The 17,304-nt window shown below is 44.9% G+C and overlaps 2 protein-coding genes across 2 annotated transcripts in view; both read left to right on the top strand.

The window, feature by feature from the left end:
• The first annotated feature begins 11,761 nt into the window (after nt 1-11,761).
• Nucleotides 11,762-14,266, top strand: LOC148506018 (protocadherin gamma-C5-like). The gene has a single exon (XM_088447442.1). It carries the CDS (start codon nt 11,762-11,764, stop codon nt 14,264-14,266), a length of 2,505 nt encoding a protein of 834 aa, XP_088303568.1.
• LOC148506017 (protocadherin gamma-A4-like) overlaps nt 13,826-17,304 on the top strand; it is a 73,164-nt gene continuing 69,685 nt past the window's right edge. The window contains exon 1 of the mRNA XM_088447379.1: nt 13,826-15,901. The gene's annotated coding sequence lies outside the window, so the exon portion shown is untranslated. The remainder of the gene's footprint in view (nt 15,902-17,304) is intronic.

The raw sequence follows: 17,304 nt of genomic DNA, 5'->3' as shown, positions 1-17,304 counted from the left end.
TCCTCCTCACCTCACAGCCTAACCCTAACCTTCCCTAGTGCCTAACCCTATTCTCCACCCCTCACAGCCTAACCCTAACCTTCCCTAGTGCCTAACCCTATCCTCCCCCCACAGCCTAAGCCTAACCTTCCCTAGTGCCTAACCCTATCCTCCCCTCACAGCCTAACCCTAACCTTCCCTAGTACCTAACCCTATCCTCCCCCCACAGCCTAACCCTAACCTTCCCTAGTGCCTAACCCTATCCTCCTCCCCTCACAGCCTAACCCTATCCTTCCCTAGTGCCTAACCCTATCCTCCTCCCCTCGCAGCCTAACCCTAACCTTCCCTAGTGCCTAACCCTATCCTCCTCCCCTCACAGCTTAACCCTAACCTTCCCTAGTGCCTAACCCTATCCTCCCCTCACAGCCTAACCCTAACCTTCCCTAGTGCCTAACCCTATCCTCCTCCCCTCACAGCCTAACCCTATCCTCCCCTCACAGCCTAACCCTAACCTTCCCTAGTGCCTAACCCTATCCTCCTCCCCTCACAGCCTAACCCTAACCTTCCCTAGTGCCTAACCCCATGCTCCTCCCCTCACAGCCTAACCCTAACCTTCCCTAGTGCCTAACCCCATCCTTCTTCCCTCACAGCCTAACCCTAACCTTCCCTAGTGCCTAACCCTATCCTCCCCCAACAACCTAACCCTATCCTTCCCTAGTGCCTAACCCTATCCTCCCCCAACAGCCTAACCCTAACCTTTCCTAGTGCCAAACCCTATCCGCCTCCCCTCACAGCCTAACCCTAACCTTCCCTAGTGCCTAACCCCATCCTCCTTCCCTCACAGCCTAACCCTAACCTTCCCTAGTGCCTAACCCCATCCTCCCCCCACAGCCTAACCCTAACCTTCCCTAGTGCCTAACCCTATTCTCCTCCTCTCACAGCCTAACCGTAACCTTCCCTAGTGCCTAACCCTATCCTCCTCCCCTCACAGCCTAACCCTAACCTTCCCTAGTGCCTAACCCCATCCTTCTCCCCTCACAACCTAACCCTAACCTTCCCTAGTGCCTAACCCTATCCTCCCCCAACAACCTAACCCTATCCTTCCCTAGTGCCTAACCCTATCCTCCCCCAACAGCCTAACCCTAACCTTCCCTAGTGCCAAACCCTATCCGCCTCCCCTCACAGCCTAACCCTAACCTTCCCTAGTGCCTAACCCCATCCTCCTTCCCTCACAGCCTAACCCTAACCTTCCCTAGTGCCTAACCCCATCCTCCCCCCACAGCCTAACCCTAACCTTCCCTAGTGCCTAACCCTATTCTCCTCCTCTCACAGCCTAACCGTAACCTTCCCTAGTGCCTAACCCTATCCTCCTCCCCTCACAGCCTAACCCTAACCTTCCCTAGTGCCTAACCCTATCCTCCCCCCCACAGCCTAACCCTAACCTTCCCTAGTGCCTAACCCTATCCTCCTCTCCTCACAACCTAACCCTAACCTTCCCTAGTGCCTAACCCTATCCTCCCCCCACAGCCTAACCCTAACCTTCCCTAGTGCCTAACCCTATCCTCCTCCCCTCACAGCCTAACCCTATCCTCCCCCCACAGCCTAACCCTAACCTTCCCTAGTGCCTAACTCTATCCTCCCCCCACAGCCTAACCCTAACCTTCCCCAGTGCCTAACCATATCCTCCTCCCCTCACAGCCTAACCCTATCCTCCCCTCACAGCCTAACCCTATCCTTCCCTAGTGCCTAACTCTATCCTCACCCCACAGCCTAACCCTAACCTTCCCTAGTGCCTAACCCTATCCTCCTCCCCTCACAGCCTAACCCTAACCTTCCCTAGTGCCTAACCCCATGCTCCTCCCCTCACAGCCTAACCCTAACCTTCCCTAGTGCCTAACCCCATCCTTCTCCCCTCACAGCCTAACCCTAACCTTCCCTAGAGCCTAACCCTATCCTCCCCCAACAACCTAACCCTATCCTTCCCTATTGCCTAACCCTATCCTCCCCCCACAGCCTAACCCTAACCTTCCCTAGTGCCAAACCCTATCCGCCTCCCCTCACAGCCTAACCCTATCCTTCCCTAGTGCCTAACCCTATCCTCCCCCCACAGCCTAACCCTAATCTTCCCTAGTGCCTAACCCTATCCTCCCCTCACAGCCTAACCCTAACCTTCCCTAGTACCTAACCCTATCCTCCCCCCACAGCCTAAGCCTAACCTTCCCTAGTGCCTAACCCTATCCTCCTCCCCTCACAGCCTAACCCTATCCTTCCCTAGTGCCTAACCCTATCCTCCTCCCCTCGCAGCCTAACCCTAACCTTCCCTAGTGCCTAACCCTATCCTCCTCCCCTCACAGCCTAACCCTATCCTCCCCTCACAGCCTAAACCTATCCTTCCCTAGTGCCTAACCCTATCCTCCTCCCCTCACAGCCTAACCCTAACCTTCCCTAGTGCCTAACCCTATCCTCCTCCCCTCACAGCCTAACCCTAACCTTCCCTAGTGCCTAATCCCATCCTCCTCCCCTCACAGCCTAACCCTAACCTTCCCTAGTGCCTAACCCTATCCTCCTCCCCTCACAGCCGAACCCTAACCTTCCCTAGTGCCTAACCCTATTCTCCACCCCTCACAGCCTAACCCTAACCTTCCCTAGTGCCTAACCCTATCCTCCCCCCACAGCCTAACCCTAACCTTCCCTAGTGCCTAACCCTATCCTCCCCTCACAGCCTAACCCTAACCTTCCCTAGTACCTAACCCTATCCTCCCCCCACAGCCTAACCCTAACCTTCCCTAGTGCCTAACCCTATCCTCCTCCCCTCACAGCCTAACCCTATCCTTCCCTAGTGCCTAACCCTATCCTCCTCCCCTCGCAGCCTAACCCTAACCTTCCCTAGTGCCTAACCCTATCCTCCTCCCCTCACAGCTTAACCCTAACCTTCCCTAGTGCCTAACCCTATCCTCCCCTCACAGCCTAACCCTAACCTTCCCTAGTGCCTAACCCTATCCTCCTCCCCTCACAGCCTAACCCTATCCTCCCCTCACAGCCTAACCCTATCCTTCCCTAGTGCCTAACCCTATCCTCCTCCCCTCACAGCCTAACCCTAACCTTCCTTAGTGCCTAACCCTATCCTCCTCCTATCACAGCCTAACCCTAACCTTCCCTAGTGCCTAACCCCATCCTCCTCCCCTCACAGCCTAACCCTATCCTTCCCTGGTGCCTAACCCTATCCTCCCCCCACAGCCTAACCCTAACCTTCCCTAGTGCCTAACCCTATCCTCCCCCCACAGCCTAACCCTAACCTCCTCCCCTCACAGCCTAACCCTAACCTTCCCTAGTGCCTAACTCTATCCTCCCCCCACAGCCTAACCCTAACCTTCCCTAGTGCCTAACTCTATCCTCCTCCCCTCACAGCCTAACCCTATCCTTCCCTAGTGCCTAACCCTATCCTCCCCCCACAGCCTAACCCTATCCTTCCCTAGTGCCTAACCCTATCCTCCCCTCACAGCCTAACCCTAACCTTCCCTTCAACATACCACACTACACCCGCTTGGGTTCCCTTAAGTGTGTACCCTCCCAATTTACTGTCTGTCTGTCTGTCTATATAATGACATGTTTATAACACTTATAGAAAAATATGCCAATAATTTTGGATTTCTTTTTTTGTTTTATAAATCTACACTATTCTAGCTCACAAGGAAAGGCAGACTATATAGCTTACATCCTTTCACAAGGTTGAAGGTAGGCGCCAGCTATGCCCTCCATGGAACTAAACACACCCACAGCACAGGCCACATCCCTATGTAAACCACACCTACACCGCACTGGTCACAACCCCACATCACCAGTCACACTACTGCGGTACTTGTCACACCCCCTGTAGCGGCACACAATAGGCCCTTCATGAATTTCAGCTCCAGGCCCATGTGGACATTAATCTGGCACTGCGCATCGGCGCCATTTTTCACTCCGGTTGTGGACAGTGAAGAGGGAGGGTGGGAGTTAGGGCTGGCTGGGCTGTGTTGTACAGTCAGTTGTCCATAGGGGCTGTGTCCACTCCAAAGTCTATAGGGTCTGGCTGGGCTGTGTTGTGCAGTGTCCCATAAAGGCTGTAGTCTTAAAGGGGTGCTGTAGTGTTGTCCAGGGGGTGATCTGTCCATCAGGGGTGCTCCCCCAAAGTTCGTGCGCCTGTGTCATAAGTCAAGGGCCGGCTGGCTCATTTGTTGAAGGGTGGTGTAACCCCCAAAGTGCGCTCCAAAAAAAATAAAAAAATATTTTTTTCTGTGTTTGTGAATTGTATGCGCTGTAGCCGCATGTGCATGAACAAAGTAGCAGCGCCAAGCGTGCGCCTGTGTCATAAGTCAAGGGCCGGCTGGCTCATCTGTTGAAGGGTGGTGTAACCCCCAAAGTGCCTGAAAAAAAATAAATATATTTTTCTGTGTTTGTGTGCACCTTAGCCGCACGTATATCACATAAATGGAGAATGCAGGGCAGACAGGAACAAGTTTGAACATCTGGTCCGGACTGAAGGACCTGCAAACAATTTCTGACATGTCTACTGTCACTGCATATGATACTGATACCATTGACAGAATGGTGGAGGATTACATCGGTGACAGCACCAAGTAGGGATGTCAGACAGTCCGTACCTGTACTGGCAGGAAAAAGAGGCAATTTGGAGGCCCCTGTACAAACTAGCTCTATTTTACCTAAGTTGCCCCCCCTCCAGTGTGTACTCCGAAAAAGTGTTTAGTGCAGCCTGGAACCTTGTCAGCGAAAGGCGTAGGAGGTTGCTTCCACAAAATGTGGAGAAGATGATGTTCATCAAAATTAATTATCAATTCTTCCAAGAAGACCAGCCTCCAGAAAGTACAGAGGGACCTGTGGTGGTGGATTCCAGAGGGGATGAATTAATACTCTGTGAGGATGAGGATATACACAACATTGAAGAGGGTGAGGAATCGGTCGATGAGGAGGATGAGGACGACATCTTGCCTCCGTAGAGCCAGTTTGTGCAGGGACAGAATTGCCAGCTTGTTTCGTGGGGGCCCAAACGAACCAATCATTTCAGCCTCAGTCGTGTGGCACACCCTGTTGCTGAAATGATTGGTTTGTTAAAGTGTGCATGTCCTGTTTATACAACATAAGGGTGGGTGGGAGGGCCCAAGGACAATTCCATCTTGCACCTCTTTTTTTTCTTTGCATTATGTACTGTTTGGGGCCTAGTTTTTCAAACTGCCATCCTGTCTGCCACTGCAGTGTCACTCCTAGATGGACCACGTGTTTGTGCCGCCCACTCGTGTCGCTTAGCATAGTCATCCAGCTACCTCGGTGCAACCTTTTGGACTAAAAACAATATTGTGAGGTGTTCAGAATAGACTGGAAATGAGTGGAAATTAAGGTTATTGAGATTAATAATAGCATAGGAATAGAAAAACCCACAAATTCTGTGATTTTAGCTGTTTTTATGCTTTTTTCCAAAAAAATACACATTCAAAACACAAAACCCAGAACCCAAAACACGGAAGGGTGGTTTTGGCAAAACCAATCCAGATCCAAAACACGAAGAAAGATCCAGATCCTAAACCAAAACACGAAAAGTGTCCAGTGCACACTCCTAATTTATATTTGTTACTTTCATGCTTTATTTTTGCTTTTAAACATCTTTGTGTTTATTTTATACCTGATGTTTTCTGATTGATACTGTGAAACATAATACATATTTTTACTATTTTATATTATCGTAATTTCTCCAGGACAATACTATCTCTAAGTCATTTGATACAGTGATACATCTGGGGACTTGTACCCACCGTACTATGAATTTTATAATCAAATACTAATTTTATTATCAGTTCTATTTAGATGGACATCCTGGGGCCTATTTACCATTCAATATTTGCGGCACATTCCCCGAAAACACAAATTTTGTGGGGATACCAACAAATATTAAGTATCACCCCAATGTATGAAAGAGGTCCCTCCATTTCCGACAGCAGCCGCAACCTTCATAGGTTTCTAAGGGGGATGCAAAGCTGTCAGATTTACCGAGTTTGGCCCCCCTAGCTACTGCCATCCTCCTGAACCCTCCCTGGCAATGGCCGCCGCACATGCAATTTCAGCAGATAGTACATCTGAAGGGGTCGGCAGGACCGCCCGCAGCTTGCCTATAGAGCAAATAGATCGGTGGAGGATGTGGTCAATATGGGGTTGCACTATATTCTACAGCACCTTGATATGCCAGGTACTTATGTGAGGTTCCTGTTCGTGGACTTCAGCTCTGCGCGTTCAACACAACCGTTCCCAACATTTTTGTTTCCTAAAATGGTCAAATTGGGGGTTTCGGTATCCACCTGTCGTTGGATAGTAGATTTTTTGGTGGACAGGAAGCAGTATGTAGATATGGGGGAGTTTACCTCAAGTGTACGGAGGATTAGTACTGGGGCTCCCCAAGGCTGTGTTCTTTCCCCCCTGCTTTTCTCCCTCTATACAAATAACTGCAACTCTGGGCATCTATCAGTCAAGCTCCTGAAATTTGCAGATGAATCTACTGTCATATGTCTGATTAACGATGAGGGGTGAGTCGGCTTATAAAAGAGAGGTGGCCCGGTTGGCACAGTGGTGCAGCCAGAATAATTTAGAGCTTAATCTGTCCAAGACGGTTGAGATGATTATTGATTTTAGAAAACACATTGACAGAGTACCTCCTTTGATTATAGCTGACCTCATTGTTTCGGTGGTGGATTCTTTCAAATTCTTGGCTTCTATAATCTCCCGAGATTTGAAATGGGAGAAAAACGTTGACGCTATTGTCAAGAGGGCGCATCAGAGGTTGTATTTCCAATGGCAGCTCAGGAAATTTGGACTCTTTTTTTTTATTCAGCACTAATTGAGTCTGTCCTTTGTGTAATGGGATTGTATTACCGGCGGCTCAAACCCCGACAAGGATAGACCAACAGGCTGAAATCCCGATAGGCTGAGGTAAGTACTCTAACATTCCCCTCCCCCCCTAACACGCCTTTAGGGGTGTCTAACCCTAACCTCCCCCTGTATCGGGATTGTAACTACATCCCGTCCTTTGTACCTCAATAATTGTGTGGTTTGGTGCAGCCAGTGAATGAGACAAGCCAAGATTACAGAGAGTAGATAGGATCGCAGAAAGGATAATTGGAGCTAAACTTCCTTCTGTTCAGGAGTTATACTTGTCTAGGGTTAGGAAGCGGTCTGGTAACATTGTGGCAGATGAAGCTCATCCGGGTCATAATCTGCATTCAGTTGCTTCCGTCGGGAAGGCGATACAGGTCATGTCTTGCCAAGACCACCAGACATCTTAATAGTTTTTTCCGCAGGCGATTTTGCTGTTAAATTCCTAACTACATATATCGCTTCACTTTTTCCACATTTTGTTATGTTACAGCCTTATTCCAAAATGGAATAGATTAATTTTTGTCCTCAAAATTCTACACACAATATCCCATAATGACAATGTGTAAAAAGTTTTTAATGAGATTTTTGCAAATTTAATAAAAAAAAACTAAGAAATCGCATGTACATAAGTATTCACAACCTTTGCCGTGAAGCTCAAAATTGAGCCCAGGTGCATCCTGTTTTCACTGATCATCCTTGAGATGTTCCTACAGCTTAATTGAAGTCTACCTGTGGTAAATTCAGTTGTTTGGACATGATTTTGAAAGGTATTAACCCATATAAGGTCCCACACTTGACAGTGCATGTCAGAGCACAAACCAAGCATGAAGTCCAAGGAATTGTCTGTTGACCTCTGAGACAGGATTGTCTTGAGGCACAAATCTGGGGAAGGGTCCAAAAAAATATCTGCTGCTTTGAAGGTCCCAATGAGCACAGTGGCCTCCATCATCCATAAATGGAAGAAGCTCGGAATCACCAGAACTCTTCCTAGAGTTGGCCGGCCATCTAAACTGAGCGATCGTGGGAGAACGGCCCTAGTCAGGGAGGTGACCAAGAACCCGATGGTCACTCTGTCAGAGCTACAGCATTCCTCTGTGGAGAGAGGAGAACCTTCCAGAAGGACAACCATCTCTGTAGCAATCCACCAATCAGGCCTGTATGCTAGAGTGGCCAGACAGAAGCAACTCCTTAGTAAAAAGCACATGGCAGCCCGCCTGGAGTTTGCCAAAATGCACCTGAAGGACTCTCAGACCATGAGAAACAAAATTGATGAGACAAAGATTGAACTCTTTGGTGTCAATGCCAGGCGTTATGTTTGGAGGAAACCAGGCACCGCTCATCACCAGGTCAATACCATCCCTACAGTGAAGCATGGTGGTGGCAGCATCATGCTGTGGGGATGCTTTTCAGCGGCAGGAACTTGGAGACGAGTCAGGATAGAGGAAAAGATGAATGCAGGAATGTACAGAGACATCCTGGATGAAAACCTGCTTTAGAGTGCTCTTGACCTCAGACAGGGGCGATGGTTCATCTTTCAGCAGGACAGCAACCATAAGCACACAACAAAGATATCAAAGCAGTGGCTTCAGGACATCTCTGTGAATGTCCTCGAGTGGCCCAGCCAGAGCCCAGACTTGAATCCGATTGAACATCTCTGGAGAGATCTGAAAATGGCTGTGCACCGACGCTTCCCATACAACCTGATGGAACTTGAGAGGTGCTGCAATGAGGAATGGGCGAAACTGCCCAAAGATAGGCGTGCCAAGCTTGTGGCATCATATTCAAAAAGATTTAAGGCTGTAATTGCTGCCAAAGGTGCATCAACAAAGTATTGAGCAAAGGCTGTGAATACTTATGTACATGTGATTTCTTAGTTTGTTTGTTTTTCTTTATTAAATTTGCAAAAATCTCAAAAAAACTTTTTTACACGTTGTCATTAATGGAGCATTGTGTGTAGAATTTTGAGGACAAAAATGAATTTATTCCATTTTGGAAAAAGGCTGTTACATAACAAAATGTGGAAAAAGTTAAACGCTGTGAATACTTTCTGGATGCACTGTACTTGGCCAATAAAGTTGATTCTGACATGCGCAGGAGTCCCAAGAGACTAATACGGTCACTTCACTTCGAACACATCACAGGGACGGACTCCTTTCGGAGGGGATCGGTATGAATGACCACCAGACGTATGCCAGGCAGTTCAAATCCTGACAGCAGAAGACAAGCAGGCATCCAAAACCCGATCGGTAAGTAGACTATCTAACCCTAATCTTCTCCACCCCCTAACCCTCCCTTAGGGGTGCCTAACCCTAACCTCCCTCCCCTTTCCCTAGCCTAACCCTAACCCCCCTCTAAGTGCCTAAACCTAACCCCCCCATTCCCCGCAGCCTAAACATAAGTCTCCCAGGGGGGGGTGCCTAACCCTTACCTCCCCCCGGTGGTGCCTAACCCTAACCCCCCCTTTCCCTAGCCTAACCCTCCCGGGGGGGTGCCTAACCTTAAGTCCCCCCCGGGAGCCCCTAACCTAACCCTCCTCCCCATGGCTGTCCGCGCCCGCCGCCCTGCTTACCTTCATTTGGTATGCCGGGCGTCGGGCTCACAGCGTAGGTAAAATGACAGGCGTCAGGATTTTGATGCCTGTCATTAGAACCCTGCTGGGATTAAACAGTCGGGAAGCCGGCGGTTGGCATTTCGACCATCGGCATCCTGACTGTATCCCTTTCGGAGGCCCTGTCTCTGCTCGTGCAATTTCATACATTTGGGCGATGTACAATTTCTTATTGCCGCAAATAATGGGGATAAGAAATTACAAATATTAGGCTTAAAACCCGATAATTTATATATATATATATATATATATATATATATATATATGCCCCCTTTATTATTTATGTACGAGCATTTACCATCTTCATAACTGATACTCAGCTTCAACCCTGTACTAATAAGTTGGAATCCGGATTACAACAAGGGTTCCTGTAATATCTAAATCAGCGCTGGAGAATTATCCTATTTTCATTAATGAATAAACCCATCTCCTGTGCCGCAGACAAAGATATCCCTCTTACACCCCAGCCCAAACCCATTTCTCTCCCACTGTAGGACTGTACATGGAACAATGAAACAAAAAAATTGTAGTCAATCAATTTCTAATACTGCATATTATTATTATTATTATTATTATTATTATTATTATTATTATTATTATTATTATTCAATTCATGTTAAATGTGACCTATCCTGAGCTCATCTGTAAAGACTCACTTATATCTGGGTTGCTTGGCAGGACTGGGCAAAAACTGCCAGGTGGAGGGTTTGGGTATTGTGTCCAATTCTCTCTTTGTTTCCTTCCCCCTCTTGCAGTGAATGGCTGAATCCCTCCCTCCTCTCTTTTCTTGCCATTCACACTATCAATGAGGCTACTACACGGCAGACAAACACCGCTGCTATACGAGACAGGCAGCAAAAGATCACTTCTGCTTTATAACACAATAGCAGGACACCGCTCAGCAGACCGTGGGCAGAATCTTGTTGATATGCAGTCGCTGGATTGTTTGTGGATTATTTCATTAAGGACATGCACTGCTAATGATTCATACAATATATAAGATGGCAAGTACTTTATTTGTATTTCTGTAGGCACTGGACTGTGATCCTGCATTGGTACCCCTATAGCCTTTTTTTTTTTTTTTTGTTAAACTGAGATTATTTTAAAAGTTTGCAAATATCAGTATTGTCCTGAGAAGTAAGGCTCTGTAATAATGCTTTTTAAACTTTTGTTTTTCATTGTATTATAGGCTGTACAGATGCATTCAATGGCAACTGCCACTAAGATTTCTTTTTTTTTTGTTTTGTTTTTTTTAATTCTGGTTAAAAAATAATATAAACAAGTTTTGATAATTAAAAAACAAAACAAAGAACATCCATTTTACAGGGAGCTTATTGCAAATAGCTGCTATATGCATTTAAATGACTGAATAGTAATAGTAGACTGCCTTAGTACAATTGCAATGCCCTGTACGAAACGTTTACTTCTTAGATCATTTTGGTGTCAGACTGTTGGAAGCGAGTGAAGATCTGGTGTTGAGTAATGTAAAAAAAAAAAAAGCTGTTACAACTGTCACTTGCTAATTTATTACAATGCTATTTTAATTAGCTCTCTGTGCTACAGCAGCAGATTGAGTTGTGGGAGTAATGTTTTTTTCTGTTTCCAAAACACGTTGAAAATTCCGAAACCCCCTCATCCTGTCTCTGTCTGTAACTGGAAATTAGTTGATTGGCAATATATATGGTTGTAATTATACAATTATATATATAAAACAGATTGGCTTAATTCAGTGATGTTGCATTTGTTCCAGCTCCTTTAACACTGTCCCATCTCCTGTCTCCCGTCTGATCTCATATTGGCAAGGAAAGTGTTAATGCACAGACCATGCCAACATGAATTTCTCCCATTTTTTTATTTTTTTTTGCTCTTGCCCTGTGAGATACAATTGCACCCGCTCGCCTTTTTGCAACGAGCGACGTTACGATTTGAATTTGCTTTCCTGCAACGTCGGTAACTTATTTTAATACGTAGAAAATATTTTTCTCGCCGGTGATTGGATACACTAAAACATATCTCGAGCCAATGCAGTGCTGCATACAATTCAATGGCTGCTATCTACTCGCTCCTCCTTCCTTTCGTTTCTGTTGCCAGCTAGATTTTACCTTAGCCTCTTCTGCCTGATGGAAAAAAAATTACAAAACAACCTCCACCGCATCCATCCTTTTTTTCCAAAGGATTAACTGCTCCGTATTCAAGATGTGCTGAGGGGGAAAAAAAAAAAGGGACGGCTTTTCCACATCAGGCGTTTCTGCAATGATTCATCCAGCTGGTTACCGTGTTTTGCAAGTAGGGATACTGCATCTCTTTCCTTTGTGGCTGCTTGTAAACCTCACGTATGCACAGTTCCGATACTCTATCCCTGAGGAGCTGAACAGGGGAGAAATTGTTGGCAATATCGCTAAGGATCTTGGAACAGATGTGGCAAAACTAGTAGCTGCTAATCTCCAGGTACTTTCTGATTCCGATTCCCAATATTTCTCTGTAAATGTAAACAGTGGAGCCATATTGGTGAATGACAGAATAGACAGGGAGCTGCTTTGTGGACAGAGTGTTACGTGTATCCTAAATCTAAAATTTGCTATAGAGAACCCAGTAGAAGTATATAGGATTGAGGTTGAAATATTAGACATCAATGATAATTCACCCCGATTCCAGAGCGAGGAGCTGACTTTAAAGATAAACGAGTTGGCATCGCCTGGTGCTAGGTTTCTTATTCCAAATGCACAGGATCCAGATATAGGCTCTAATGCTTTGCAGGAATACCATCTTAGCTCAAGTGAAAATTTTGCTCTCATTGTAAAAAAGCGCACTGATGGCAGTAAATTCCCCGAGTTGGTTTTAGAGAAGGCTCTGGATAGAGAGCAGACAGCTGTCCACCATCTGGTGCTGAAAGCTGAGGATGGTGGGGTACCTTGTCGGTCCAGCACCATGCAGATCACTGTCATTGTCCTAGATGCCAACGATAATCACCCGGCATTTGACCAACCCTCTTATAATGTCCAGCTAAAAGAAAATGCCCCCAAAAACTCTCTAGTCATAAAACTTAATGCAACAGATCTAGACGAAGGGCCTAATGGAGAGATTGAATACTTTTTCAGCAGCCACAACTCAGAGGCCTTAAGCAATATTTTTCAACTTAACTCAGAGAGTGGAGAAATCCGGGTCCTGGGGAATTTAGATTTCGAAGAAATTTCAGTTTATGAGATTGATATTGAAGCTAGAGATAAAGGGAGCCCAATTATGGAAGAGCATTGCAGTGTAATTGTCCATATTATTGATGTAAACGACAACACACCTGAGATGACTATCAGTGCGTTCTCTAGTTCAGTTCCAGAGGACTCACCAGCTGGGACAGTGGTTGCTGTGATAACTATAAAAGACAAAGATCACGGTGACAATGGACGGGTACAGTGCCAAGTAGACAAAAATCTCCCGTTCACTGTAAGGGAAGATTTCGAGCACCAGTTTTCCTTGATTACAAGCGATAATTTAGACCGTGAAAGTGTATCTGAATACCATATAACTATTACTGCCAAGGATATGGGCAACCCCCCTCTCTCCACAGTAAAGGTTATATCAGTTGGAGTCTCTGATGTAAATGACAACACACCTCAGTTTGTTGAACCAGTTTACGAAGTCTTCGTGGAAGAGAATAATAAAGCTGGTGAGTTACTTTGTACGGTTTCTGCCACGGACCCAGATTTGGACCAGAACTCACGTCTCTCTTACTCCATTTTACAAAACCCTAAAGAAGACTATGCTAGTTCCTCCCACATATACATCAATTCAGAAAATGGACAGGTCTACCTTAAGTTTCCTCTTGATTATGAGAGGATTAACTACTTTCAGTTCCAGATAGAAGTTTCCGATGCTGGTTCTCCACCCCTCAAAAATAAGACTGTTGTGCATGTCTTTGTTTTAGACCAAAATGACAATTATCCTGTAGTTGTGTTTCCTTTAGTTGGAGCTAACTCAGTTGCCCAGTGCAAGATCCCACGTTCCACCGGGCCGAATGTCATGGTGAGCAAGATATCTGCAGTAGACCATGACTCGGGCCGGAATGCTTGGCTTTCTTACAACTTACTGGAGGCAACAGACCCTACATTGTTCAGCATTGTCATGAGAACTGGGGAAATAAAAACTAAGCGCGCCATTCAAGACGTTGATCCTAATCTACATGAGCTTCTTCTGTTGGTAAAGGATTCTGGAGAACCTTGTCTATCCACCTCGGTTACAGTGATGATGACCCTGGAAGACAAAGATCTAGAAGTGTCGCAGGGTGTGAAGGACCACTCTAAAAAGAGGAATATTTCTAGTCTCACTCTGTATCTCATTGTCTGTTTAATTGTCATTTCCGTCATCTCGTTAATTGGCTTGGCGGCTCTCGGAATTAAAATTCACAAATGCGAGAACAAGAATTTCCCCCTCTGTTGCCGGCAAAGCCAAAAGAAAGGCGTGATGGCAGGATCAAAACTACATGGAACTTTTCAGCTTCACCCAAGCCTTTGTAACACTATAATAGGGGTTCGAGTGGATTGTGCTGGAAATATCCCCTCTAATCGAAGGGTCAGGACATGTTTCTCCCCAGTCTCAGATATTAGTGAGTTTATGTTTATGAGACCACCTCATGTCACTGCTAGCTCCTCTTCCCCCGGAATACTGGTTCCAGATCCTAACTTCTCCATTGCTTCCAATGAGGTGAGCTCCCAGTATTTGCCATTACTTGAAACCAAAGTCAAGCAAGATGAATGTCATTAAATTTTCTATATTTCATCTTTCATGGCATCAGTGAGCAGTGTGGTGAACGTATTTACAGCCCATTACTATCATCGCAGGTCATTATGCCATACTGTTCACTCTCTGAGAAGAGAACATTACTACGTTTTGCTTTTGATGGGGGAGAGGCACATTTAATCTGATTCAAGATTAGCAAAAACAGCAAAAACACTCTAGAATCAATTATTCGTCCTTAATCTGTACTAATTTGTTGATAGAACAGGCAGTTAGTTTATTTTACAGCAGTTTTGATCGCGACATTATTCGGGTTTAAAGAATGTATTTGTTATTAAGTAGATCTGTCCGCAGGGGAGGTGCAGCTTATATACAGTACCACATAATAACATAAATGAAGGTAGTCATGTAAGTAAGGGATTTTTCAACTATAATAAAATAGCTGCAGAAAGTGGTTGGTGCGCGGAGAATGTACTTGGCGTCTTATAACTTTACTACTTTTGATAAGCGGGTAGCATTATGTAGACTTCTTGGTAGTATATAAAATATAATAGGTCATTCCGAATCCTGTTTTAAGACAAAACTTTAAAAGCATTACTTTCCAAATATTTTACTTTTGGCATGGAAGTGCCTGAAACAACAATAAGTACTTTTGGGGCCCATTGACAATGGCTGTAGTTTAATCTCATTTGTCTTTTGGAAAATGCCAAATTTAAGTGATGCACAGGGGTGGCTAGGCCCAGTCACCAATTAAAAACATCCACTTGTGGAGAATGAATGAAGTTTACACAGCTAACAGTTTATTTAGAGGTGTAAACTTAAAAAAAAAAAAAAAAAACACAGCACTTAAATATATATTTATTCATTTTTTCTGCCGACAATCAAATAGACAAATTCTATAAAAGAAAAATACTCTGTTCAATGAGTATGGACAAATACTGCAAAAAATGTTGTTTTATTCAAATCTATTTTAAGAAAAAGAAATAAATACATATACGCACTAGTGTATTTATTTCTACCCTGCCACCCCCGCCAAAGCTTGTACACATAGCCTTTTTCGTTACTAGTGTCAATAAACATTCTGCAATCATACATGATAGATGTTTTTAGTTTGTTATGTTTGCCCAGCCCCAAGAATTGTCCATGCTTTTGTATTGTTCAGCCCGTAGTCATTTTTTGCAAGCCCGAATAGTCATTTTTTGCAAGCCCGAATGCTAGAAATCTTGCCTACGGACAATGATACTTGCCAAGATGTGATCTAGAATTAGCCTTTTTCACTGCGGATTGTCAATCTGGAATATATGTCAATTAAGAAACCCTTTGCAACTAAGAAGGATGAAAAGTCCACCAGATATTGTCGGGTTTTGGATCCTGACTAAACAGCAGACTGACTGATCGTCTATTTATAAACTTGCTGCACTTTTTTTTTAGAATGCCTTATAAAAAGTTGGTACTGTATCGGAGCAGACAGAGACTTTTGAGGAATACACACCAGCAAAAAAAAATTTCAAAAACGCCATAATTACAATGTAATCAACAAGGCGTTCTGAAATACACTGACATAAGTTTCAGTCTGTTTTCACAGACACAGACTTGTTTATACAGTTTTTTTTAGTGAGTCCAGATTAACTTACAAGCATCTTTTGAAGACCATATGATGGGGTAAGAAATGTCATGAATCATGAAAATATTATTTTAACATTTTTGTCATACAAAAAAAAAAAATCATTTTTGTGCAATATATTTTTCTACATTCATAATAAAGCATTTTCACATTTTCTTTGTGTCAAATGAGTGTGTGGTACATTGTTTTTCTCATCCTGTTTTGCACTTTGTTTTAATAATACTGCTGTGTTTTGTGATGATGGCACCAACTTTTCACTTTTAAGCCTACTGAAAAAAAAAATATACATATTATGCTGTCAATTTCTTAAAGTCTTAAGCTATACAATATAGGCAGCCATTTTACAAACTGAACCAATATCCAAGAGATTCAGGGGCGGAACATTGCATTGCCAGGCCCCGTAACAATTCCCAGACAGGGGTCCAGAGATAGTGCCGTGGCTAAAGCCATCTGGGCCCCCCGCAGGGGCCTTAAAAGGGCCCAGCAGCCTCTGCACCCATGACCTTTCCGCCACTGATGAGAATTCAGCCTATTGTTTTGCTGGGAAAGACTGATGTCATCATTGCCTATTTAATAGATCCTCAGTGATGTCGTTGGTTTTAGATTAATTAATAGATTTTGCTTGGATACTGGGTCAGCCCAAAATAACTGCTGCCTCCAATGTGTATGGGGCCTGATTTAGTACGGATCAAAACTGCAATAGCGATTACGCACGCAGTCTCACTGATAAGATATACTAATCCATTGCCATCGCTATGCCGTCACAGCACAACATAAGGAAGCCTGCCTGTCCTTACACACATCCGTAATGTTTAGCAAGACTGCAAAACCATCGGTAACATCGAGTACCATCGCAGCCTCATGCACACTTGCACAAGCTCTGACCTTACTCAGGAATTGCTAACCTTATTGCACACAGTGAAAGCCCAAGCTGCGTAGGACATCGCAGTGGATAATTTATGCACACCCCTGCAACGGCGTTCAAACGCACTGGCGCGCCTGCGTTTTGCTGACCACCCCCCCCCCCCGTCAATTCCCCCAGTACTTCCTGCCAATCACTCTGCGATGGGTCTGCGTGGAGTGTTCGCGCACTGCTATGCATACGCATGAGCAGAACGCAACAATCGGCCGATTGCATGCGTAATCGCAGTTTCGATCGATGCAGAATCAGGCCCAAAGTTAATAGATGTACTTTAATCAACATATATAGTATCTGTCGGCAAACACAATGTGGAGTATAAACTCAAGACATGCTTTTGGGTATCTATCCAACCTTTTACCCAGTGAAATGAAATCATTGGGCAAGAACAGTATTCATGGATCATAAGGAGGAGTTTTGTGTTTCAAATGTTTAAACTACATTTCATTGATGATCATTCCCTCATGTCCCCCATTCTGTAATATATGTAGAGCTGTGATCTCATCTAAACGCCTCATAAAG

The sequence above is a fragment of the Taudactylus pleione genome, unplaced genomic scaffold (genome assembly GCF_031769625.1).
Source record: "Taudactylus pleione unplaced genomic scaffold, aTauple2 ptg000431l, whole genome shotgun sequence".
In the NCBI taxonomy this organism is placed as follows: Eukaryota; Metazoa; Chordata; class Amphibia; order Anura; family Myobatrachidae; genus Taudactylus; species Taudactylus pleione.
The sequence above is the reverse complement of the archived record's forward strand: the minus strand, read 5'-3'. Positions and strand labels throughout refer to the sequence as shown.